This window comes from Abramis brama (genome assembly GCF_963993115.1).
Source record: "Abramis brama genome assembly, chromosome: 5".
Classification (NCBI taxonomy): domain Eukaryota; kingdom Metazoa; phylum Chordata; class Actinopteri; order Cypriniformes; family Leuciscidae; genus Abramis; species Abramis brama.
In genome coordinates this window covers 23,613,374-23,641,132 of record NC_139967.1, presented here as the reverse complement: position 1 = coordinate 23,641,132, position 27,759 = coordinate 23,613,374, and the positions used below count along the sequence as shown (strand labels likewise).

At 36.4% G+C, this 27,759-nt stretch overlaps 1 protein-coding gene across 3 annotated transcripts; it reads right to left on the bottom strand.

The window, feature by feature from the left end:
- Nucleotides 1-35: 35 nt before the first annotated feature.
- slc8a2a (solute carrier family 8 member 2a) lies at nucleotides 36-27,301 on the bottom strand. Of its 3 annotated transcripts, XM_084113678.1 has the most exons (13): nucleotides 27,042-27,301; nucleotides 18,778-18,952; nucleotides 11,437-13,449; nucleotides 10,726-10,863; nucleotides 9,988-10,215; nucleotides 9,598-9,852; nucleotides 7,989-8,432; nucleotides 7,044-7,393; nucleotides 3,834-3,937; nucleotides 3,036-3,148; nucleotides 2,228-2,327; nucleotides 1,844-2,113; nucleotides 36-1,050 (listed from the first exon to the last, which is right to left on the bottom strand). In XM_084113678.1, the coding sequence occupies exons 3-13, from the start codon at nucleotides 11,734-11,736 to the stop codon at nucleotides 674-676; spliced, it is 2,679 nt and encodes an 892-aa protein (XP_083969804.1). In that variant the 5' UTR covers nucleotides 11,737-13,449; nucleotides 18,778-18,952; nucleotides 27,042-27,301; the 3' UTR covers nucleotides 36-673. The 3 variants fall into 3 exon arrangements, with proteins under 3 accessions (XP_083969804.1, XP_083969805.1, XP_083969806.1); XM_084113679.1 differs by lacking the exons at nucleotides 18,778-18,952; nucleotides 27,042-27,301 and having other exon boundaries at nucleotides 11,437-13,848; XM_084113680.1 differs by lacking the exons at nucleotides 7,044-7,393; nucleotides 7,989-8,432; nucleotides 9,598-9,852; ... (3 more) ...; nucleotides 18,778-18,952; nucleotides 27,042-27,301 and adding an exon at nucleotides 5,623-7,036.
- Nucleotides 27,302-27,759: the final 458 nt, after the last annotated feature.

Below are 27,759 nucleotides of genomic sequence, written 5' to 3'. Positions count from 1 at the left end.
AAATTTAAATACTGAAAATATACATTTGAGTGAATTCATGAAGAGACATATGACATAGACTCGTAAGAGTTTGTAAATATATGAATGTGAATTCTGATTATTGTCACATACATTATTTCCTTGACCAACTTTGCAAGGTACCTCCCATAATGTGAAACTAGCAAAAGTTGTTCAGTTTCACTTGTCAAAGTGTTTTTTTTTGTGTGTGTGTGTGATCATTTCTATGTAGTCATATGTGGCTTCTCTCTCAGAGAGAGGCCTAGCATCTCTTCACAGGTGCATCAATTACTGTAATGAGTCAGCATATAAATCACATCACAGTTCTGTCATAAAAGTGCTACATCTTGCAGTGTTAAAACTCCTCCATGTCTTTCAGGGTCTGGTGGTGTCAAAATTCATAATACCTCTAATGTGCTTTGAAACCAAAGCCGAACAACAGTTAGAGATGCCCCTGATAGCTGTGCAGTCATATATTGCTCTCTCTCACTCACTCTCTTATTTTAGGTATGTTTGTTTATACAGAAAGTGCAAACCTATACCTACTTCATGTATACCATGGAATAGACAGTACTTCGTACATTTCTCTCACAATTTTCACAAAACTCATTTAATCTGAATGCCATTAGTGTTAGTGTGTATGTGTGTTTATTGAGTCTGTATGTCTTCTCTGTCCTCAGAAGCCGGTGATGTGACAGTAGGCCTCTAGGCTGGAGAATGTGATGTAGAGAAGCCACAAACCGATGAACAACGCTGAAGTCAGAACCTTTAGCGTTTTGGGCCCACCTAGCTCTCCGCCCACCGATTTCCGTCGCCGTAACATCAGCACACCAATGTTGATGAAGGCGAAGATGGTGAAGAGTGTAACAGAGAACGCAAGCGAGCCAGGGTCTACATAAAACACCTGACCTTTGACCTCCCAGTAAATGGCTGAAATGGACCAAGCCACGCCAATCCCAAGAAAAACATTAACGGCGTTGCTACCGGTTACATTTCCAACTGAAGCATCTGCGTACTGATCCTGTTGAGCAGCGACCTTGCTTGCAAATGTATCTAAAAAAGGAAAGAAGGGAAGTGAGAAATGCCTGGTTGGTAAAATGATTTTGTCCACATTCACACAGCAACAAAAGACAGTTGTCAGTCCTTTTTCTTTTTCTTTCTTTATTCATAAAGGGACCATGTACAATTTTTAACATAAATGTTTCCATTTCATGCATTGTACCGGATTTAGCCAAAGGCTAATTTTCATCTGTATTGGAGTCCTTCAATATGGTTACGTTCACACACAGTTTCGGTATTTACGGGACTGACAACTTCTCAGAAAACTTATGCTGTATGAACGGAACTGGATTGGACATCTAGTTGTCTGTCATGTCATACTGTGTGAGAGCCGCTCTGCACTGCACAAATGCTTGTCTACCATGTGTTGCGGGTTTTGGTGTGTGGTTTTACTTTCAGTAACTTGCAGCGACGGAGATATGAGCTGTGTATAATCTGAAGGCTCAGTTTTGTATTCTATGAGTGACTCTCCACCCAGATATAAAAGCTGCAGTCAGTTTGACGGATAACCTTGTGGCTCGATTGGACTTGTCATCTCAAAAGTGATACATTTTTTCAGTTTAATGGACGTTGCCATAATGTCAGTGTCACTATGGTTAATGGTAAGAGAATACAGGCTTGACTCCCGTTGCACGTTCATACAGACAGTATTTGAGACGCTACTGAAAGTTGCTGTGTGAACGGGACATTTCGAGACTCACACCTGTAAGTAAAAGCGGTTGTCAGTCTCAAAAACTGGCAGTGTGAACGTAGCCTTTGTTTCACACAGTCTAACATACATATTTACCTGGTATGGAGGTTCCTAAGGCGACGAACACTACAGCAGTGACAGTGTCACGGAGGCCCACTGTGCATCCGAAATGAGATGCCAAATCTCCGATGACAGCAGTCAGCATCCCGATGACCAGAATGCACACAATGAAGCAGGTCCATCCGTTCCCGTACTCTGTGGGTGGAACAAACGCAAACAGAATCTTCCAGAACACTGTAACCGCGTGCATGAAATAATCACAGCGCGAAGGCTGCTGAGGCTCCCCTCCTTCCTCATCACCTTCACCTGAGAAAAAGAAAAAAGGTAGGAATAAAACATTATCATCACCTGAAAGAATCTCTTGTGAGTTAGCATAATTCATTTCATATATATACAAACACACAAATGATTTGATTTTACCTGCACTGACTGTTACAGCCTCAATGAATTGTTCCCTCCAGGAGTGTGTGCCAATTACTTCGGCAAGATTGGTATCCTTCAAAAGGCGGTCTACTGTATTCTAAACACATATGCACACCATAGTAGAGCTTAGTGATTGAGAAATATATCCGTTAAACAGCAATCAATCAGACTTCATCAGTTACTCTGTATAAGCCATTACACTTTTTTTTTTTATTCCTGTTTGTAATATTGACTGTATTCCTGATTCATTTGCACAAAAGGACTGTTCTTGTGTAACGGAGGCCAGCAACTGATGCCAGAGGCTGCGGTCTTTAGCGCCCTTGTTAGCGCATCCCTCTTGAGGCCAGCGAAGTGAGGTTTACCTGCACAGCTCTTAATAGCTGGCCTCCTTTACACTTGCTCAGCCAAATTAACATTTTGTTTCATTGATATGATAGGTTGTGTATAAAGCTTTAGTTTTAATCTAGTTTTAAAGCTTTCAATTAGCAAACATACAGATTAAAACAGAAAGAGTTGAGATGAGAAAAATTAAATTTAATTGCATCACAATCTTCATGCATTTAGGTGGGATTAATTCAGTCAGAGTGTTTAAAGGTTGAAGTTAAAAGGGCAATCCCAACACACACTTCACACTGAGGCAAGTGGTCTACTACCGCATCTAAAACTCCATTAGGGGCCATTCCCTGTCGGACCTATATGAGAGGGAAGGAATCACAGCTTATACAGTTTCTTCCTGCATGTGACAGACTAAATTGGGCACTGAGTTTCATGTGTTTGTTAATGTATGCATGCATATGATGTATACCTTGAAAGCCATGCTCTCCTCTATAATGACCTCTAGCCTGCTGTGTTTTCCCAGAATGGGCTTCCCCTTCTCTGCTATACGCCTGGCATCCTCCACTTCTGGACCAGGAGTGGCTGGGGAAAATGAGCAGGAGAGCAAAGGATAAATACTGAATGCTAAGATGTGAGGTGTAACAATTATTTATGTGTAGACATACAAAATTGCATATGCACTGCATAATATATGTAGAAAGAGTTTAAAAAATCATCTTACCCTGATTCAACAGCAAATCTACTTGCAGCATGTGAGTAGAGAATGAATGAATGAATCATTGACTGAGTGATTGATTATTTAAATGATTGATTGATTCATTCATTCATTCATTGTTTGAATCAATCAATAAATCAATCAATCTACACTACCGTTCTACACTAGTTTTTTTTATGTTTTTCAAAGTAGTCTCTTATCCTCACTAAGGCTGTATTTATTTGATTAAAAATACAGTAAAAAAAAAATTTATTTGCACACATCGGCTCATATTACGTACACACAGACACACACACAAGCGTGAGGCTGAAGTGTGTGCGTAGGTGAGTTGGATCTAGTTACTATGAGTGACGCATATCTAGTTTGTCCCCCGGTTGTGCTGTTGTTATTGATCTGAAACTGGACACTGGTCATAGAAATGTGTGTGTCTGAGAGGCGAGTAGGAGGCTATTGAGGCTATTAGCAAGCATTCACAGAAATCTCGCACAATGAGAAAATATGAAAATACTATAACATATGTGATGATTAACAAGAATAGGTACACACACAGACCTGAGATGCCTCTCTTGAGCCAACTGGGTTCTTCAAGTACAATGTAGAAATTTTCTCGCTTCTCATATTCCTGCATGTTAATGATGCGCACCTGTAGTGTCTTACTGTGGATACACGCACACAAAGAGCAAAGGTCAAATAATCATTTCCTCTTGGTTTTACCTCTGAAATATTAAAGGAGACCTCAGCATTTAAATCACATCAGAGTTGGGCCTACATGAATACTTTAACACAGTGCATAAATAATTAACCCACACACAGATGAACTGAGACTAGCTTTCGGTTGTGTACATGCTCTCCTCTCCACAAACCACTGCTTTATTGAGGGTTTAAGATTTATCTAATTTGTTTTAACAATAAAAGGTACATTCATTCAGTGTGTGTATGCGGTATGATTTTGGTCTTTGCCATGTGCTCGCTGAAGCTTCACTTTACAGACAGCAGAGATTTCAACCTCATCAGATTTCACATACACATGTATGAAGTAATAAAATCCTGTCAAAAGTGGATTCTAACTGCCAGAAAAAAATGTGAATGTGAATTTGAATTTGAACCACATTGGTCATCAAAATGCTCTACTTTAAGCATATAACATAATATAATGTTATAATATAATATTTATAATATAATTATTTATATTATAATGTTATAAAAAGAATATTTAATTATACTATCGCTAGATGTACTGAAGATCTATATGAGATCTAGATATAGAGATCTATGGATATGCTGTATGGAATCACCTTGTGTCAACTTTCTAGCCCAGGATAAGTTGGTTAAAAATTATTTTTTTACCAAAAAAAAAAGACATTTGCTGCTAAGAATCCAGTATTAGCATAACAGATTCAGTCTGGAAGCCCACACAGGACACTAGAGAACATCTCAGAAGTGAACACATTATTTCAGGGATTATAGACTAAACAGCATAAATGTTAGTACTGGGGAGAAAGAGACCTCTAGTGTCTCAAATGAGAAGTGAGGGCATAGTGACAAATAATAGACAGAGGTTGTTTGTATGCCGATGGCGATGTAATACGAGGTTTAATATCAGTGCATTAGCAACAAAACTACAGCTAAACTAGTGTTTCAGAATTTCAACTTAAGTCTTTAATAATGCTTATTGTGCATTTTGAAAAATGGTAATTAAATCATAGATAGTAAATGGATATGATAAATAAATTGAGATACACTACTGTTCAAAAGTACGATTTTTAAAATAAATTAAATATTTGTATTCAGCAAAGATACATTAAACTGATCTAAAAGTGACAGTAAATACTTTTACATTGTAAAAAAAAAAATCTATTTCAAACAAATGCTTTTGAACTTTTTATTCATCAAAGAATCCTGAAAAACACATATCATGGTTTCCACAAAATTAAGCACAACTATTTTCAACATCGATGATAATAACAATAAGAAATGTTTCTTGCACACCAAATCAGTAATGTAGAAATAGCTGCTGAAAAATGAGCTTAAATATAGTAAAATAGAAAGTCATTTTAAATTGTAATAATATTTCACAATATTACTGTTTAACTGAATTTTTGACCAAAATAAATGCAGTCTTGGTAAGCATAAGAAACTTCTTTAAAAAAAACTATTTAAAAAATCTTACAAACCTCAAACATTTGAACAGTAGTGTATGTTAATTTATTATAGCTTTATAATGCATTATAACTGTATAGCACATATTAGTAAAGTATATTAATGGGCTGTAATGGTCCACAATTGTCCATAAATAGAGATTTTTAAGTGCTACTGCCAGACTGCTTATTGAGATACTCACCAAAATACTTCACCAGCAACAGAGCCGGATTAGTACCCCCAGGGGCCCCTGGGCACTGAAGCTCATGGGCCCCCCTCCCCTACCTGACAACCACACTCTCCAAAGGAACACACACACACACACACACACACACACACACACACACAATACTAAGGCCCACCAGGTGTGGGATTTGACATGCCATCACTATTGGTCAAAAGCTGAATGACAAGTTCACAAGACAATGATACAATTTTTTTTTTCCTGAAAAGTAGGGCTGCACGATTTGGGGAAAATGTCATATTGCAATTATTGAGGTCAATATTGTGATTGCGATATGCGATTGCGATATAATAAACAAATGGATTCATGAGTCAACTTGCTTGGTTCTCAAGTAAAATGCACACAGATTAGTGATAATGCTGAAATGTGTATTTCTCGACTCAAACTAGCAACAACAACTAAATGCACTGTGTTTTCAAATTAAACAAATTAATTTTTTACCAAATTAAATATTGACATCTTTGCAAACTTGTTATTTGTCTCAATAATACAATAGTAAAAAATAAATGTCATATTTACCAGTGCTCTTACTGTCTAACAGGTAGGCCTAGGACATATACCGATATTGAATAAAGTTATCAAACAGTCTGCACTGCATAAATTATAAATTAAATATAGACTAATCCTTATTAAAGCTAAAAACATTCTTTAGTCAAGAGCAGTGAGTAATTTTCTCTGTTCTTTTTGTTCTTTGATTAACTTTACTGACAGAAAGCTTTATTGGCTGCTGTCTCTTTAAGACCAGCCGCTGCTGACAGAGACGCGGATCTCACACGCGACTCGTTCTCTCACACCTCTTCACGTTCATCATTAGACTGCTCTTATGTTATGAAGATACTCGACAAAAAAACGGACATTTCAGCATAATTGTGTGTGTTATTGTAAGTTCAAGCACGAAAGAGAACTGTATTCTGGCGTGCTGTCTGTGTGCACGATACTGGCGCGTCTTTCTCTGTGTGTGTGTGTGTGTGTGTCACAGTCACACTTTTGTCTTGTCGCACATGAATTGTTTAAAAGCATTTGCATGAATAAGAGCGGGATCATATAATGTAATATACACTTTTTTTTTATTCTGATTGGATAATTATCAAGATCGAGGCCAAGCCTTGTGTATACTATTTTTATGTAGCGCACTCTGAACACGGAGGGCCCCTCTCTGCGCAAAGGCCCCTGGGCACGTGCCCAGATTGCCCGTATGGTAGATCCGGCCCTGACCATCAATATAACACATGCATTAAACCACACTACAATTACCTAATTTCAAACTTTGTGTGAATGTGGCAGGGTTTTGTGTGCATGTGAGAAGTAAATACTCAATCGTGTAGGTAAAGTTAAAATAACAAGGTATTTGAATTTAAAACCTTAGTGTGGACATTTACCTAGTCTGCTCATTGGCAAACTCCAGCTCTCCTTGTGTGTGCTCATAGTCAACACCCTGTCGAGCAGAACCGTCCTCTGTGTGATACGGAATTGTTACGGTCCCACGCATACCTGATGTCCGGTTCACAGGCACCTCCACCACACCTGAACATTCACCCACGCAGAGCTCCTGCTGACCAAATGCAAAGACTCCCGCATGGTCATCATCCAGAATGGTTACTGTGGTTACGAGGGGTTCAACCAGTCGGGCACCGTCGGTGTTGGTCCCACCCTCTCCCTCTCGCAGGTTTGAGAGACGCACAAAGAAGTGTTCGTCTTCTTCAAACACATCATCATCAATAATGCCCACCTATAAAAAGCACACAAGCATCTTAAGACAACTCTCATATTCAACTCGAATACATACACTACTGTTCAATAGTTTGGGGTCAGTACGAAATTTAAAATGTTTTTGAAAAAAATAAATACTGTAAAAACATAATATTGTGGGATATTATTAAAATTTTAAATAACAATTTTCTATATGAATATATTTTAAAATAGGAATATATTCCAGTCTTCAGTGTCTCATGATCCTTCGGAAATCATTCTGATTTGATAATATGCTGCTCAGCAAACATTTCCTATTATTATCATTATTAAAAAAAACAGTTGTTCTGCTTAATATTTTTGTGGAAAATGTGATATATTTGTTTCAGGATTCTTTTATGAATAGAAAGTTCAAAAGAACAACATTTATTTGAAAATATTTGACAATTATACATGTCATTCCTTTTATTTAACAAGGACACACAAAATGTATCCAAAATTACAGATGAAAAAAAAAAACTCTTTTGTATTTTCACTTGCTATTTGAATCATTCAACTGATTTTTTTTTTACTGAATCACTTACAAATCAATGATTCTTTTTTTGTTCATGGATCAGACATCACCACTTTCTCACCTTTATTTCCTTGCGTGTCTCTCCGGGCTGAAATACGATCGTTCCCTCACAATACTCATAATCTGCCCCAGAACTGGCTGACCCATTCTCTGTCCTGTAATCGACGTGGAAGGTTCTGGTGCTGGTTCCCCCCTGTAAACAGACCCATAGACTCACGTTCCCACAGTTCTCACTGCAATGATACTGTGCCTGCTCAAAAGCTATCTGAGAACAGGTGGCCAGGTCACTCTCAGTCGAATCTCCAGTGACTCTCTTTGCCTGTTCGGCTGCGGCATGTTTCTTCAGTACGTTCCCAGCACCAATCATCATGCGTGTTGCCTGTACGCGGTAAAAGGCCCGGCTCTTATGCTGTTTCTGCATGGTGGCATAGTTGGCCATCTCAATCAGCTGATCCAGGTCTTTGTCCGGATGCTTCTCTCTCAGTTCCTTCAGCATACGGATCACCTACAACCATAGACAGTCTCAGTTACATCCAATAATCTTTCATTTCAATGTTCAACATCTTTATATGTAAGGGATGATATTTAGTTGATCAAAATCGTAAAAAGCTCTGGTAAGGTAATCAGTGGCCAGTTGCATAAACTGCTTAGACTAGTCTCAAAAGTTAGTCATCTAATTTTTTCATACCTTTTTAAAGTCAGTTACCTAAAAAGGTATACTGGTATAATTTTACTTGTATTAAGTAAGACTTAGTTAACTGCTAGTTGGTCAAATTAGTTTTTAAGACAGTCTTAACATAGTGGCTATTTTTATGCAACTGGCCCCAGGTACCTTGTATCACCCTGTTTATTTTAAGATAATGACCGACTGACTGTGCATTATCCCACTATATGGCTACTTAGCAAATTAGTAAATAAATGGACATGGAATATTGATTCGAGTTTAAAATATGTGAGATAATCACATATTTTATTATTGTTTAAAAATTTGAGATCAGTAAGAATTCTTTTTATTATTCTCTTATGCTCACCGAGGCTGCATGTTTTTAAATACAAAAATACAGTAAAACAGCAATGTTGTGAAATATTATTTCATTTTTAAAAGAACTGTTTTCTAACTGACTATATTTATTTCTGTGATGGCAAAGCTGAATTTTCAGCATCATTACTAGTCTTCAGTGTCACACGATCCTTCAGAAATCATTTTAATATGCTGATTTGCTGCTCAATAAGCATTTCAATGTTGTTCAATATTTTTGTGGAAACTGTTTTTCAGGATTCATTGATAAATAGAAAGTTAAAAAAGAGACAAATATTTGAAAAACCTAATATTCAAAAATAAAATAAAATATTTTATTTGAAATGGAAATATTTTGTAGCATTATAAATGTTTTTACTATTATGTTTATTTTTTTTATTTGCCAATTTATTGTGTTCAATTTAATGTGTCCTTGCTGACAGTATTTATTTCTTTCGGAAAAAAACTAATCTTACAGACCAACGTTTTGAACAGAAGTGTATGTGAGGAAGAGGAAACTGCAAAGTTCTATGAGAAAAACAAAACTGTCAAAATGTAGTAGATTGGTTGCAGGAGAGAATGGTCAAATATACACATTTACAATCAATATACAAAGATATTTGACCATAGAATCTGTTTTGTTTTGTCTCACCTCCTCTCTCTCTTGTTCGGGTTCTTTGGTTTTCTCCATATTGATGCTGGTGGTGCTGTTTTGATATTTGTCTGCCATGATGGCATCAATGCCTCTGGGTGCTAGCTCACCCTCCATCTCCACAATGATACCATGACGTTTATCAGCACGGTATCGTTTGTGCAAATACTTGTAAAAGAGCAGGCGCCGGTCAGCGATCCACGCCATTAAGACACACACAGGGAAGAAGAACAGAGTGACCAGAGCCTCCCAGACCTCTCTCACACACACACACACACACACACACACACAAATGAAGTTGATAAAATTAGCCACAAAATTTACATCCACATATAAATATTAACATCCACATTATGAAAACATGTTCTGCTTACGAACACACACACACACCTGTACAACGCCAGGGCTTATGACTGCCAGGATGAGGTAGAGCCAGATGTAGGCAAAGATGCTCCAGCTTGCAGTAATGAAGAAGACTCTGAGGTGTTTAATCTTCCTCACCTCTCCATCAGGTATAACCCACACACACACTCCGATTATCACGAACATGTTAAATGCGGCACTGCCCACTATAGTGCCAGGACCCAGTTCTCCTGACTCAAAACCATGTCCACACACCTGTTACACACGTACAAAGCAGAGAACAATACTACCAATACTAATACTTTACTTTCCAAAGCAATTAGTAATGCACAATTTAGGGTTTTTTCAAGACTATGTTTTTTTCTGTCAGTGACAGTTGAATGTCACTGGCCGATGTAGGTTAGTATGATTTCTACTACCCCACAGGTTGCTTCATTTCTTCAGGTTTTAGGAGAGACGGAATTCTCATACAAATTAGTCATTTCTGGAGAATGATTTCTTAATTTTCCAGGATAGTAAAAATGAGCCATGTCTGACAATTGAAATATTTAACTGACCATCACTGTGTTAAACCACACTGAGTTAAATGATATATCTTTACATGGATGAATAGCGACTGAAGTCATCACTTTAAACTGATGAGGTGTGTGTGTCAGTCGTTTAATAATTAACCTGAAAAAAAAAAAAAACCTAGGCCTTCACTTTTCTTGTGACAAACCACTGAGCAATGCGAGTTGCTGGTTTGTTTTGAAGTTGTGTGCGTACCTCTATTACAGACAGCAGGATCTCAGGGGCTGATGAACCCAAAGCCATGAGTGTGAGGTTGGAGACAGTTTCATTCCAGATTCTTACTGTCATTACTGTTTTCTCTCCATTAGCACCTGTCACAGTCACCTCCTTCTCCTAGGGAGAAGAGACACATTAAGTTTATAGAAACAACATCATATGGGTGGGCTGAATGACCAAAATCTTATTTCACACTAGTCATTTTTAAAACAATAAAAGTATATCACAATGTAGAAAATAGTTTATATTTTTATAACCATGTAGTATTGCCTATTTTTGGACAGTCAAGTGAGTTTACTTTATAAATAAAGACACTTCATCTCATTTGACTATTTTTTCTTTCTGTTTTGAAGTAGATTGACACAAACAGTAAGGACTTCAACCATATATTAAATCACCTAGTTTTTCCTCTTCTTGAAAGCAGTTCTGCTCACTAATGTCTTTGCCAATATATCTACCGTGGAATAAAAGAATATCAAATTCTCTGCTGGATTTGTGTGGACACACACCGTCATACCGTACCATCATATTGTCATACTGGCCAGCATAAGAGACTTATTTTAAAAACATACAAAAAATCTTATATCTATATACAGTATATTCTTATCTTTCTCTCTCGTTTTATATATATATATATATATATATATATATATATAAAATACTTATTGTTTTTTTTGTTTTTTGTCACACCTGTGAAGTGATGGTCTCGATGGCAGACATGAAACGATCAGCAATGATAGACACACCCAGGAACATGTAGAGAAGACATGAAAAGTAGATCACTGCTCTCATTGCCTGCATTGCCAGTGAAGGGTTTTGTGGCAGCCACACAGGAAGTAGAATCCCTGGATGACATTTGACTTTATCAGAACAGGATCCTTTGGGGCCATCTGCACTACTGTTGCTTTTCCCATGAGCACTGCCACCCAAACACACCTGTGGAGAGAGGAGGAGAAGGAGGAGAAGATGGAGGAGTAGAGGAGGAGCCATGACCACATATGGCGAACAGAAAGGTTTTCTTGAGGTTGGGAGATTGAAAGGGAGAGAAAAAGAGACTGGGGATTATTCATAGAAAACATGATCAATCAGTCATGATACATTTTATTATATAATGCAACAATGTACATAAGAATGTTTTTTAAAAATGATTTACACAGAAATTCTAAGCCATGTCAAATTTTATAAACAAGACAAACATCTGTAAATTTGATAAGATTGTCCCAGGTCATTAAATTATGTTTTTTTAAGCAGTAACAGTGGTGATAGGTATTTGGCTTCCTATCAAGCACCTTAGAAGCTTGATGGTAAAGTAGCTGCACAGGTTTAAGTGTTGTACTGGAGGCTTGTGCCCAGCTAGTCAAACAGTATAACAGATGTGGCATGATCATGGCATTAAAATATATTGTAGCTGCCTTTGTAGTTAAACAATTTCTGATATGACGGAAATTTGGACAAGTTGAATTTTACTGTATTTATAACTTTTTTAATTTGTTTTTTAAATGTTAGATTAGAATCAATTATTATACCTAGATATTTAAAATCAGATACCGTTGACAGATGTTCCCCTGCAATATAAATATTGGGTGTGGAATTATCTGTTACAAGCGGTTTTCTTTATATTTAAATGGAGACAGGAATTATTAAGCCATTGCATGACATCGGCCATCACTGCTGTAAGCATTTTTAACTTTCTATTTATCAAAGTATCCTAAAAAATCCATAAAAATATTAAGCAGCACAACTGTTTTTAACATTATTAATAAGAAATGTTTCTTGAGCATCAAATCAGCATATCAGACTGATTTCTGAACGAAACGTATGACACTGAGGACTGGAGTAATGATGCTGAATATACAGCTTTGCCATCACAGAAATAAAGGACATTTTTAAATGTCAAATACATGCAGCCTTGGGGAGCAGAAAATTATTTTAAAAATCTTACCAACCCTACATTTTTGAATGGTGTACAATACAGATAAATATATAAACTGTAATAATATAATATATGTAATAATAAAAATAGACTTAAAGTACTACACCATGGTATAACAGTATTACTCGTGCTTTCGAGAGAAACTCGTAACCTAGAGCACAAATGGAAACAAAGTCTTTAGAATCGCATGGAAAGACAGCATGTCCCTCTATAAAAAGGCTCTAAAAGCTGCCAGGGCCGAGCATCTCCACAAACTCTTAAAGACAAGTTTTTTATTTAGTACAGTAGCTAGTTTAACAAATAAATATGCATCACCTGCTGAATATTCAAAGTTCAGTAGTAAGGACTTTTTGAATTTCTTCACTGAGAAAGCATCAGAAATGCAATAGTAAATGTACAACCTTTGACAGAGTTTTATGATTTAGCCTCAATTATCGTCCCTCAAGAACAATTGCAGTGCTTTACAACTATAGGACAGGAAGAGCTAAATAAACTTATCATTGCATCTAAACCAACAACATGTTTATTAGATCCAATACACCACTAAATTACTGAAAGAGTTGTTACCTGGGGCAGAAGAATTGTTACCTCTTCTCAATATTCACTCGTCTTTATCTCTCCCAAGACCGTTCAAGCTGGCAACTACTAATCCTCTTATTAAGAAACAACAACTAGATCCAAATGAATTGGCAAATTACAGACCCATTTCAAATCTTCCAATTATGTCTAAAATACTAGAAAAAGTTGCGTCCGCTCAATTGTGCTCCTTCCTGCAAAAAGGAAAAGAAAAGAAAAAAGAAAGAAAAAGAAATGAAAAATTTAGGCCCATGATAGCACAGAAACTTACTTCTAGCTTCTGACCAAGGCTGTATCTCAATACTAGTTTTACTTGATCTTAGTGGTGCACTCGACACTATAGATCACTTTAGAATTCGATTACAAAATTACATCGTACCGTAACAATTTTGTTTATTTAAAAAGGAGATTATCCAAGTTAATGTAACCAAAAGGTGAAAAGAAATGCTAAAGTTATTAAAGAACATTGTAAAAGTTATTAAAGAACATTAAAATAGAAAGAAGTTGATTTAAGTTAATAGTTGAATATTGATTTGACCAACGAGAGCTCTTCATCATCCTGCGAGTGTCGGCGTGCATGTATAACAAGAGGAGAGAGAGCTCATGACGGAGGAAAGACATGAGCTGAAATTCTCTGAAAAGTGTACAGAAATAGTAGTTAAACGTGTTCAAGTTCATTTATTTCGTACCTTCCAGGATCTGAAAAAGCCAATTGACTATTGTTGTCACATTTTCTCAGCATAATATAATCAAAAAAATTATTTTTTATAAAACTGCATAGTAAAAGATTGCGTCAATAGTGTTTATTTAGTTGCAGTAAACAGTGTTTATTCCCTTTTTCATGTTGTATTTCGGATCATTTAAAAGAGGGTTATACATGTGGTCATAGAGAACCGAGGGGGTATTCCTTTTTCATTGCAGTTCACCGACGCCATTGTGCCTGTGTAAGAAATAAATATAGAGGTAAATGACTAATATATAATTTTTTGTAAAATGGTATTTGTATGTGTAATTGGTTTAATTTGGTTATTTTGATCTTTGATGTCAAATTTTTGGATCCACAAAATGAATGCTCTGGTCTGTGATCAGGCCAATTTTTCTTCTTCTTTGTGTTTATCTATTTTTTGGTTCTATGGATTGTGTTACTCCTGTGATCTGAAACTTCACATTTGATGGCGAGCCACATTTGATGGCGAAAAGAGGACAACAAATCATAAAGAAGAGGGTAATTTTCTTTCTTTTATTTATCAGCCCTGCTTTATGGAAGTAAGACAATTCCAATTTAGAGAACTATTAAGCTCCCTTCCTGGAGGGAATTGACAAATACAGAAAAAGAGAAGAAATTGATCGGCATTTTACAGAACATTGAACTATTGATGGTGTATATGGTTACCCAATATGATTGATATTGAGGTTCTTACTCACTGTAACAGCTCCTTCACAGTCTCTAAATCCTCTGATAAATGTTTTTGGTCCTGCAGCATTTAATTTAGAAATCCCAACTTGTAATTGCTTTAATAAGATAATTGTTTCTGCCTAAATAAATACATGATATTAGCTAAGAACTGTACATTTTTGACATATGGGCAATACTTTAAGACAGTCACCTCTGATAACGGATTACTCTAAACTGTAATGTAGAAACATGAATTTTTCTGAAAAGCTGTATAATGAAAAGCGCTATACAAATAGATGTGAATTTAATTGAATGTGAATATAAATAAATGGAGCCTTGGTGAGCATAAGAGACTTCTTTCACATTTTTAAAACATTTTACAGACCCCCACAATTTTGAAAAGCAGTTTTTCAAAAGATGTAAAAAGACGAGACCAATTACCAAATTTTAGTATGCAAATATTACAACAGCATCATCATTGTTGGTTATATTTTAGTGCAAGAGATTTTACTTTAATTTTAAGATAGAATAGGCCTACAACAAATTTCAATAGAGTGCTGTCATGCACCAAAAGCTCTGACATAACACATCCATTTATAGATTTGTAATCTTAATTTCTCTCCTTCTCCTTCTTATTTTCCTCTGATTGTTTCTCTGACCGTCACCTGTGTGGTAGAGATTGAGAGTGACGTGCTGGATTGAACCGTGTGTTCATATTTCACTTTCTAATCTGCGCTATGGTTACCTGGACATCAGCTTTGCTGTGTTACTCTACACCACTGTCCAAAAATAACCTGCCCATCACACATGGCCCTACAACTAAAACACACACACACTCATATGTACATGTGTATGAAAGTGTCTTGTATGTTATTGTAGATGTTGGGTGACAGTGTGTGTTTGTTTGTGTGTATTTGAATAAGTGAGTAGGCTATGTGTTACTCTCATACAGTTATGTGTGTGTATGTTTCTGTGCAGGTGTGTGCGTGTGCCTGAAACTGAAATGTCTCCGATTACCACGATGACACTGTTTCAGTCTGCCAGTGCCGCTGATAAGTGATTGGCCGGATTGGCTTACACACAGAGCTCTGACAGCTTAATAGGAGTTAGCACCTCTTAGTGGTTAAGATTACCACCACCAGAGAGAGAAAGTGACAGAGGGAGATAGAGGGAGAAAGGCAGAGGATCCGTTCTTGGAAACGTGAGAGTGACAAAGAAAAATGTAGAGGATGGTAAGGTAAAAAGAGAAAGAAGAAAAACATCAACATATTTAGGGAATGCCTCATTTTCAGCTGATTTGCCAAAATACACATTTATTTTATTAAAATTAAAACTGATAATTAAAAAAATATATATATATTGTAACGTTAACACTACTCTTATTTGACCCAAAACGTTAAGGTACTTTACAGCATCCATCTGATTTTTAATATAAATTCCATGAATTCATTTTAAATTCTCAGCCACAATGTTTGCTCCAGCACACTGACAACTACTAAGCTGTTGCCCTGTGGAATGAGAGGCGTTTATGAGAGCGAATGTGCTTTAACACCTTCTCTCTCTCTCTCTCTCTCATGTGTGCTTTAACACCTTCTCTCTCTCTCTCTCTCTCTCTCTCTCTCTCAGTATTTGCCATCCAATACTGATTACACACACTCACACAGACTTGACTACATAATAGTGGATGGACAACGTGGAACAATTGACCTGGAGTTGTCACATACACAAACACTCACAGAATGCACAATATAGCTTGCCATAGTATCTAGTAGTAAAATAACAGCAATGCTCTCGTTTATGAACACTTACACAAACAAAACAAATCCAAACACACAACTAATAAAAATGAAAAAGTAATTTTATGCAATGATACTTTTTATTTCTGTTATATCTGAGATGTTCTTAGTTATTGTTCAAAGGTATTGTAGAAGTCAGTCACTATTCTAATTATATCTAATGTTATAGTTATTACTGAACCTTTATTCTGTCATAAAATTCTCATCAATTAATCACAATGACACTTAACCATAGCCAATAAACTTCACTTGAAGCTGTCCATGCGTGACCCACAGACAAAACACCATTTAAGTCAGCCTTTTAAAAGTGAGTCCTAGCACACAGCGTTTCAGCTGTCTTCAAGGAGCACTTGCCAATGAGACACACACACACACACACGCACACAGAAACGCACACAGATCTCCTTTCAGTATCTATACACAATAATCTCAGTACTTTCCCCCTCTTTCTCTTCTGCTCTCTCTCTACTCACCAGAACAAACACACACACCTAATTATCAGCATATTATGGTCATCTGTAACTGTCATTAAACACACTACAACCAACATGGTCACGCTTTATATTAATTACATAATTTTTACATAAAAAATATTGTTTGGTACAATGTACTTATTATGTTCATGTTGTATTGCAAAACACTTTTGATACTAATGAGTTGGGATTCGGGTAAGGTCAGGGACAGGTTTGTGGTATGGTTAGGTTTAAGGGTGGGTTAAGAGAAGGGTCAACAGTGTATGCACAACAAACCTCCATATTCTGTAAAACAGGTTCCATCGCTTCCGGTTCAGGTCTTTTGTATGTGCTTTCTTAAATATAGAGCCGTTTTACTCATGATACCTTCAAAGAAGCGAGCAGAGATGAGCATATCCGATGTCCATCGCATATGCATTTTGATATCTAAAAGTTTTTTTATTTTTTATTCTCACTAACATTGAGATATTTAAATTGAATAAAAAGGTTAGCGGATTACCTTAAAAGTCCATAGATATTGGCATCAGTACTGCTGTTAACACTTTCTTGGACAAGCGGATGCAATAAGACCAGTTTTCCTGTTTGTTCATGTGACGTTCGGCATAAAGCCTATTATAGATGTAAGTAATTATAGAAATTAATTACAGCTGTAATTACATGCACAGTTTTTAAATACAAGTACAATGCAAAAACATGTATGTATTTAATAAATGCATTGTATCAAATGGTTTATTTAAATGTTAGTATATAGTAAAGACACTTAATATGAAGTGAGACCGTTTTTTTATATGAATTTTTTTTTTTTATCTATGTATGTTATATCTAATGTATGTTATGACATCAGCTTGTTACATGGTCTTTAGAGATTAAGTTAATTTTCTTGATATTAAAATAACAAAGATTTTTTAACAACACTATTTTATAAAAATGGCTGTTCTTGGGTCTGTCCTGGTATTTCAAACACAAGCAGACACAGTCACGAGTACACACTCACCAGGACACATGCACAAAGACGGTGCAAGTGACTGACACACTAACATGGGCGTTTGGATTGAGAAACTCTACTCTTGCTTTCATGGTCTCCATCCATGCATTAAATAATTAACCTATTGCAGATCGATCTAAGATCAGGTGGTTAACTAATGACAGGTTTAGATCAAGTGTTCGGAACGGAGACTTGTGTGATCATTTGACCTGGAATCACATGATTAACCTGTTACAGTTTTACATGTTACATATTACATGCTCCCCTATAAGTGGAATGTACAATACAGAGACAAACAGATCATCTCACAGACCTAAAATAAGACAAAGGTGAAGCAGATCGACAGAAATGTGCATGTGAGAGGGGCAAAGAGACAAATAAACCAGACTGCATGTGTACACACATACATACACACTCATCAGACTGCAGCAGGAAGGCTGAGAGCTCAGGTCTTGTGGTGTGTGTTACGGTGGCCCCTCATCCTGGCCAGCGTTACTCTAGAAGGATCCGCAGTCTCAACTTCACCCGCCACTCATCGCGACACTGCCGTTATGCAATATTTAGCACAGCACACACACCAGGTACACGCTCATTCTCAGACAAATGCTGTTTAAATCACATTTTGTCTGTCTGACACACATGAACATAAACTTCTGCGAGTCTGGGTTACTAAATATTTGTGGTCGGGATGACACTTTTTAGTGAATGTTGCCCACGGTTTTAGGCTGAGATTCATGTGCACCAGTACAGGTATGTTGTTGAGTTTACTTAGATGACCGACGCCTTGATTTCCTCCCAAATTCTTCACAGAAATACAGAATATGTAAATGCAGTTGAGGCAGCTCAAGTCAAAACAATCTCAAATGACTTACTAGTGCCTCATTGGGTAGTATTTTGAGGTGGGTCGACTCAGGTAACCTCGGGAGGTAGATTCAGGTAGAGCTCTGTGTGAGAGCCAAAGCAATGGCAAGACTTCAGCAGCAGCAGCTGCAGAGCTTCAGCTCAGAACCTGCAGTTTCATTATCATCCCACACTGAAACAGAGCAACTGGAAGTCAAGAGTGAGTCTGTGTAAGAAGCTGTGGTAGAAGCACATCAAAAAATTTAATTTAGTAGACAACAACCTGCATGTCACATATACATTAAATTCATTCATCAGAAATATAGAATGATGAAATGTAGAGTACAGACACAATACTTTTCAAATGTTTGAAGTTTGAAAATTAATACTTTCATTCAACAAGTATACATTAAATAAGTGAGTTTTTGGTTAAAAAAATAAAGTAAAAAATTAAGCAGCACAACTATTTTCAACATCAATAATAATATTTTTAGAAAATGTGTGGAAGTAAAATAATGGCAAATGTTTTTGAAGCAAAAAAAGCCTGTTGAATTGCACTACTTGAAAAAAAATATGCATTGCATTAACCATGCTTGCATTTGAATGCATTGTATTTTTAGGGCTTGCATTTTTATGGGCTGAAGTTCAACATGGTTGAATATTTTAGCTGTGAATATTTCAATTGAAAACATTTCAAACACATTTTCATTATAAAAATTCAATAATCCATATTCACCTTTCATATTTCACTTCAGAAAATATTAAAACTGTTTCAAAATACAACCTATAATATTCAACAAGCAATTTTCAGACCATTTTATTTCGCTTCCACAAATTCAGTGGTTCAAATTCGACAGTAAATTCAACGTTGACAACGCAGAAAAGCAGTAATATTACCGAGCATACTCTCCGTCTGCTGATAGTCGACCTCATCAGCAGGTGGTGCAAAAGCGCGTGTTGTTGACGAAGACGCAACAGTTAGAGCAAGCCATTCATTCATAAAAACTCATTTACAGCAAAAATTTGTTTTATGTTAAAGGGGTGGTTGATTATGATTTCACTTTTCTAACTTTAGTTAGTGTGTAATTGTAACGTTCACCAGCTGGAGTGCCCTTGAGAGCCACCAGAGGGCACTCCACACCAGACTATTATCACTCCCTCACAAACTACATTTCCCTTAACTCACTGTAGTCATTCTACACTCACTGTAGACTGATCATTACTGATTGCATTCACCTGTGTCTCATTACCCTGTTAGTCTCAGCCTATTTATACCATGTTCACTCATTCACTCACTGCAAAGTTTTGTATGTTGTTGCACTGCATTTCCGAGCGTTTTCCCTGGTTTCGTGTCTCTTGGTTTTTGGATTTTTTTTGCCTGTTCTGTGGATTACTCTTTTGCCTCTGACCCCTGCCTGTTTTGTTTGTTTGTTTGTTTGTTTGGACGGCCTACCTGTGTTTTGACCTATTGTCTGTATATTGGATTACATGTCTGGATTGCCCCTTAATTAAAGCTGCATTTGGATCTCAACCTTCGTGTCTCGGAGCAGTTCGTAACAGTAATGTTGCTGTTTGAGCATAAACAACATCTGCAAAGTTACAATGTTCAAAGTTCAAAGCAATGGGAGATATTTTCTTTTAAAGAAATAATTTTTTTAAGGACTACTTTTTTAAGGACTACAACAAACGTCTGGTAGGGACTACACAACATTCCTCCCGGGTTAGTGACATCACTAACCCTAAAATTTACATAAACCCCGCCCCCGGAACACGATTTATAGATTATCAAGACAGAATATGCTAATCAATGACTAGAAGATAACTACACATTAGCTACATAAATTCATCAACTAACCATTCAGAAATGTCCTGTTGCATTCTACATGTTGTCACCTCTTCTTGAGTCTCTCCATCATTGTCTGAATCCAGTTTGAACATAAAAGGCTAAAAGTTTTTTAAATTTTCAGTGCTTGTCAGTGTGAGTGTAAGCTGTTAAAGCTCCACCCTCTGTGCCGGGAGCAGCAGCTCATTTGCATTTAAAGGAACAGACACAAAACTGTGCGTTTTTGCTCACCCGCAAAAAATTACAATTTTAACATGCTATATAAAAATATCTGTGGGGTATTTTGAGCTAAAACTTCACATACACACTCTGGGGACATCAGAGATTTATTTTACATCTTGTGAAAAGGGCATTATACCACCCCTTTAAATTCAGTGTCTTCACGGTTATTTTTCCTATGTAGCCTACATGCATCTTTCTCTACCGTGAACAAGATTATAATGTTATTCCCCCGATGCGGAGGTACAGATCCAATGTTACATTTGAGGTTGAACTATATATTTCTCTTGGTTGTTTAGTTGCCTTAACTTTATATTGTGGTGATGTGCTGCATGCAGTAGGCTACTAGGGTTTCCCTCAATACTTCAGGATTCCCCTGCTGGACATATAAAACGCTTAACGTAGCTTAATGGACTAATACAGTCAGTGGATATAAAAGACAAAACTCGCAGGCCAGCAGATGGACTCAGAATATGAGCATTTCCCAGTGATATACTGGCATAAAGTTAGCTTGACATTGGACATTCGCACATTTAGGGACCGTCTCTAAAGTTAAATACAACATTGGTACACATTTCTAACTTCAATATAGCATTTGAATAGATCAACTTACAGTCATAAAACCAACTGTAAAGTGTTCATGTAGGTGTCAGGCATAATGCGCACCTTTTAGATTTTTGATATTTATTCAAATAAATTAAAGTTTGCTATTGAAGTTAGAAACGTGTATGCAACTTTAGAGACGGTCCCTAACTGTGTGAATGTCTAATGTCAAGCCAATTTTACATTTTAATTTAGTCATTTAGCAGATGCTTTTATCCAAAGCGACTTAAAGTTAAACTAACAATGGGACAACAATATGCAAGTGCTATGACCCTTCCCAGTTTAATCTAATGCACTACATGTAGGTATATATATATAGAATAGAAGAGAAAGTGTTAGTATTAATTGATCAAGTGTTGATTTTTTACCAGTATATCACTGGGAAATGCTCAGCATGAAACTTTGCGCATTAAATTCATATTCTGAGTCAACCTGCTTGCCTGTAGCCTATATAGTACAGCCTACATCCCCAATAAGGTGCGAGTTTGGTCTTTTATATCACTGTATTGGTCCATTAAGCTACGTTAAGCGTTTTGTCCCGACGGAAGGGGAATCCTTGAGTATGATAAGGTATTGAGGGAAACTGATTATAATCCCGTTCATGGTAGAGAAAGCTGATAACATAGGCTACACAGGGAAAGTAACAATGAAGTTATTGAATGAATCATACAAACAGCTTTTGTGTCTTTATCATCTTCTCCACATATATACTGACCCAGATAATCATCACAAAAACTTAATGCATGTTTAATTGCTGTAAATCAGTTTTTATGAATGAATGGCTTGCTCTGACTGTTGCTTGGTCTTCGTCAACAACACGCGCTTTTGCACCACCTGCTGGTGAGGTCGACTAACAGCAGATGGAGAGTATGCTCTGTAATCTACTGCTTTTCCTGCAGTTCCTGGATGTCAATGTTGAATTTACTGTCAAATTTGAACCACTGAATTTGTGGAAGCGAATTTGCAAAGTGAAATAAAATGGACTGAAAATTGCCTGTTGAATATTAAAGGTTGTATTTTTAAACAGTTTGAATATTTTGGAAGTGAAATATGAAAGGTGAATATGGATTATTTCATTTTTAATAATGAAAATGTGTTAGAAATGTTTTGAATTGAAATATTCACAGCTTAAAGGGTTAGTTCACCCAAAAATGAAAATTCTGTCAGTAATTACTCACCCTCATGTTGTTCCATCCGCGTAAGACCTTCGTTCATCTTCGGAACACAAATTAAGATATTTTTGATGAAATCTGAGTGCTGGATCACTTCTCCATAGGCTTCTATGTGACCGAAACTTGCTGGCCCAGAAAAGTTATTAAAGAGATCGTTAATATAGTCCAAGTGACTACAGTGGCTCAATCTTAAGTATATCAAGCGACGAAAATACTTTTTGTGCGCAAAAACAAACAAAAATAACGACTTTTTTCCACTATTCATTTCCTTCTCTCTGGGCCTCTAGTTGGTTCACGTAGTGTTTTTGCGCAGCGCGTCTGTGTTGCACGTCACCACGTAGGCTCACTATTGGCCGACGCTGGTCATGTGTGTGATGCGTGTTGACGTGCAACACAGACGCGCAGCGCAAAAACACTACGAGGCCCAGAGAGAAGGAAATGAATAGTGGAATAAAGTCGTTATTTTTGTTTGTTTTTGCGCACAAAAAGTAATCTCGTCGCTTGATATACTTAAGATTAAGCCACTGTAGTCACTTGGACTATATTAACGATCTCTTTAATAACTTTTCTGGGCCAGCAAGTTTCGGTCACCTAGCAGCCTATGGAGAAGTGATCCAGCACTCAGATTTCATCAAAAATATCTTAATTTATGTTCCGAAGATGAACGAAGGTCTTACGCGGTTGGAACAACATGAGGGTGAGTAATTACTGACAGAATTTTCATTTTTGGGTGAACTAACCCTTTAAATATTCAACCATGTTGAATTTCAGCCCATTAAAATGCAAGCATGGTTAATGCAATGCATATTTTTTTCAAGTAGTGCAATTCAAAAGGCTTTTTTGTTTCAAAAACATTTGGCATCATTTTACTTCCATAAAAATGCTTCTTGAACACCAAATCAGCATAAATGTTCATTTTAGAATGATTTCTGAAGGATCATATGACTCTGAAGAAATGGTTTATTAAAATAGTATATATTAAAACATAAGTTATTTTAAATTGTAATAATATTTCAATTAAAGTCTAATTAATCTATACTACATTGTTAAAAATGACATTGTTAAAAATGAAGAGTTATAATCCACATATATGAATGATTAGGTGTTAATACAAATATCAAAGTAGCGTTAAAAATACTTTTTCAAGAAATTTACTTTTTTTTTCACAGCTCTGTTATCACTACATGTGCACAGCAATTTTTTTTTTTTTGCCATAATCTATCGCCATCTCTTAAGTTGTAGATGATGTTCTACATCTTAAAAGAAATAATTGAATGTCCAATATCAGGTGATAGAGTTTCAGATAGATTACTGAAATGTAATTATCATTAAATACTCTTCCTGACAATCATATCTACAGGAGGAACACAAATCTACAGTAAAGAGAAAAGCATAAATCACTTACTCTCACAAACACACTACTTCCACAATACCAAACATAGTGAATCACAGTGCAAATACACATTCTATCACAGAACATCATATTTTTCATGTATATTTATTATGTATTTGAGTGTTTTATGCAAACCGAACCACCATCTAACTACTTATTTATTCATGACCCTTCACTCATCCCTTCTGTCCATATTCCTCCAGTGCAGATGAACTCTCCAGAGCACCATTTCAGTCTTACCTCACTCCTAGAGTATCACATTCTGCAGGCAATGCATTACCTGTCCAAAGAGCAGAAAACACACCTGGCTGGCTGTGCTACTTTACTGTGTGCTCCAAATCCTACTTTACAGCCCTGAACAGAGAGAAATAGGGAGTGTGTGTGAGTGTGTGTGTGTGTGTGTGTGTGTGTGTGTGTGTGTGTGTGTGTGTGTGTGTGTGTGTGTGTGTGTGTGTGTGTGTACCAAACAAGGTGCATGGAAGTAGCAAAACACATGTAGAGAGGATAAACCAGCAACACTTTCTTTAAATGTATGTATTAATCTCAAAACTGGGGTGTTTTGACACACACGTTTTCATCAGAAAACTTAACAGTGGGTGAAAATAAATCCTTTCCATTGACCAAGGAGGTAAAATCATCTGCTAGAAAAGAAAAGACTGACAATATCGGAAAGAGGAAGGAGGACTTTGGGTTTTTTCTGTTCTTAAAGGTTTATTAAAGTTAAGTTAAAGTTGCTTTAAATTGAATTTAAAGGATTTCTTTATTTCTTCTAACTCTGCTGAAGGTCTGTGCACCAAAATGTGTTAGTTTAAATTAAAGTGTTTATAAATAAATATTAATAAAGTGTTGTTGGTTTACTTTTTTGGAAGGAAAGAATGGATGGAGATATTAAGTTTTCATCACCATTCTCACATACACACTACCGTTCAAAAGTTTGGGGTTGACAGTACATTTTTGAAAGTCTCTTATGCACACCACACCTTCATGTATTTGATAAAAAATGCAGTAAATACACTAATATTGAAAAATATTATTACAATTTAAAATAACATTTTTTCTATTGTAATATATTTCAAAATGTAGTTTATTTATGTGATATGGCAAAGCTGAATTTTCAGCATCATTACTCCAGTCCTCATTCAGTGTCACATGATCCTTCAGATATCATCTACTGATTTGCTGCTCAAGAAACATCAATGCACATCTTTGGCTCAGTTTGTTCATGGTATATGTCTACAGTATGAATGTGCTGCTGAAAAGATGGTCAGTCATACTGGACACATGCCGAGTCTCATGTTTCTGTCTCTTACACAACTTCATGGATACTTTACTGTTTAGAATTGCCCCTCCATCCCAGGGAGTTTAACCTGTTTGTGTGTGTGTGTGTGTGTCTGTGTGTGTGTGTGTGTGTGTGTGTGACCATGTGAGATATGCTGCTATTGAATAGTGTCTGATTTGCTTGTATTTCCATGTGAGATGCTCTGAAGGATTTTCTCAGAAACAAAACAAGAAAATGGGAGACATTTGGGACTGCAGATTCTGGGACTAGAGAATGTTAAAATTAACTAGAGTAAGTAAGTGAAAGTATAAGTGATTAAGATAACTGAACTCCTGTATTGACCTGAACCCACACTTTCTCTGTAAAGAGACAGTCTTCAGGGCAGAATCACTTCTACTCAACCTTCATCATCATCATCCTCACCACAACTCATTCATGTGTCCGGTCTACTTGCAGTCACGTTTATCCACGTTACTGACTGACCGCACATTGTAACTAAATATTCTGTTTCTTTTTTCCATTTCGAAAGACAACACCTTTTCTGAGCTAGACGGGTTACCGTTTAATCAGTTCCACTTTGACCGCGCACAGACTTCCACCAGACAAACGTGACTTTCATGTAATCCAAGACTTTAAGTATTACTCTGCTGTAGGAATTTTTAACAGACCACTTTATCAGTGAGACAAAAGATCCTCTAACTGAGAGGAAATAAAAAAAAGAAGAAAAAACAACAACTATTGAGCTATTTAATGGGATTGAGGGGGTTGGTCTGCAAAATATCCTTAAAAAAAAAAAAAAAAAAAAAAAATTCACACTACTCAAACTCGCATCATCACAAAAATTGTTTAATTAGCACTGCAAAAATGTGCCTCAAAAGGTAAATTAAATGATTCACAGTAAAAAACTGTGAATCAAAAAAGACTGAATCAACCCGAATACATTAAGTTAAGGCAAAGAAAGTTATCTTTAAAAGTAAGATCAGTTCAAGTGAACAACTGCTTATTTTACATTGTATTTTCAGTTACATTAAGTTCACTGTTAGATAGATCACATATAGCTTTCTTTAAATATACAGTCAAGTGAATGGATTGAAAAAGATACTTCAATCTATCTCTGTTTTCTATCTGTGAATTTTTAATTGATTAAACCATGTGAAGGCAAGCAGTGAGCGACTGGGGGTATCTCAGGCCATCTCTGGGTTTGAGGTACCGATAGGGGGGCTGCATGTATACCCACATCATGTTGTCACGTAACCTATATGGTAACATCTAAATAAACTGGATTTATTATGATTTAACACGAATGAATCAAACTACATTCGTTTACACCAACAATAGTAATTTTAAGGGTCAGTGCCAAAAGAAATAACTCTTTCAAGGTAACAACTGCCCTTTTGCTCTTTTTCCTGTGTAGGGTGAAAACGACTCTCGTTTTTTAGCTTTCATCGACTCTTAAATAATACAAAAGAAACCTAGCAGACACAAGGTTGAGCGGCTCATTAATAACTTGTGTAAAACAGCCACAGACTGAGGCACATGCGACTGCTATCAGATGCGACTCTGTGAGGTAACAGTTTAAAAGACAGCTAAACACTAGCAAACATATAAAGAGTTCATTTCATTCCTCGGTTTATGATGCCAAACGCAAAGAAGCTGTCAAGAGCGTATTCGGCACTGACAGATGTAGTGGTGGCAATTAGTAAACCAATGCATTAACACTAGTAATAAAGTAGACTAATTTGAAGCCCAAGTGAGTGTGATTTATTAAGTTATTCAACAGAACTTACCTTAATATCTATGGCAGACCTGGAATGGTTGGGACGGACATGACCAGAGGCAGTAGAGGATGCTTTTCGAGAGCTCAGGAGAATCGCGCCATTAGTTTTCGTGGTGTATCTGTTTCTGTCCTGAAGTGTGCCAGCAGCATCCCAAACATGCGCGCATCCTCCACGCGCACAGCACGCGATAGACTGCTCAACAGCTCAACGCGACGCTCTGATTGGTGCGTCAAAGCGTTTCCCTCTCAAAATACCTGAACGCTGGCCTTTGCCTGAGGGTAGAATCACCCAAATCCGAAGCAAATATAAAGTTTTATAAAGCTATTTATAATAGAAATGTATTCAGTAAAAGGGTTAGCTATTCTTACAGTAATTGTTAAAAAAAGGTAAAAGTTATTAAAATGTTAGAAGTTATTATTTAAGTTAGGCTATATAATAGCCTGCATACTAATATATTTATAGTTATTAAAAATAGTTACATATTGTTTGTTAACTCCCCTTACAAAAAATTACCAGTATCTACTGTCACTAAAAAATAAATACAGCCACTGTCATAAAAAACAGAAATACAAGATTCTAAATAAGAGAGATGATTCCATATTAATTTATGATTTTACAGTAGTAAAAATAACTGTAATAACTATTGTATTTTCATAGAAATTACTTCTCAATTATCATTTTCACAGTGTCTTATTTGCAATGAGTGAGCGCCATCTGCTGGCCTGAA

What these genes read in the sequence shown, in the direction of transcription:
- slc8a2a (XM_084113678.1), bottom strand. Translation starts at nt 11,736, where the DNA reads ATGGCTCCTCCTCTACTCCTCCATCTTCTCCTCCTTCTCCTCCTCTCT. An exon ending in TAAGCCCTGGCGTTGTACAG is followed by an intron (nt 9,853 to 9,987) that starts GTGTGTGTGTGT and finishes TGTGTGAGAGAG; the next exon opens with GTCTGGGAGGCTCTGGTCAC. An exon ending in AGGAGAGCATGGCTTTCAAG is followed by an intron (nt 2,328 to 3,035) that starts GTATACATCATA and finishes ATATGTGTTTAG; the next exon opens with AATACAGTAGACCGCCTTTT.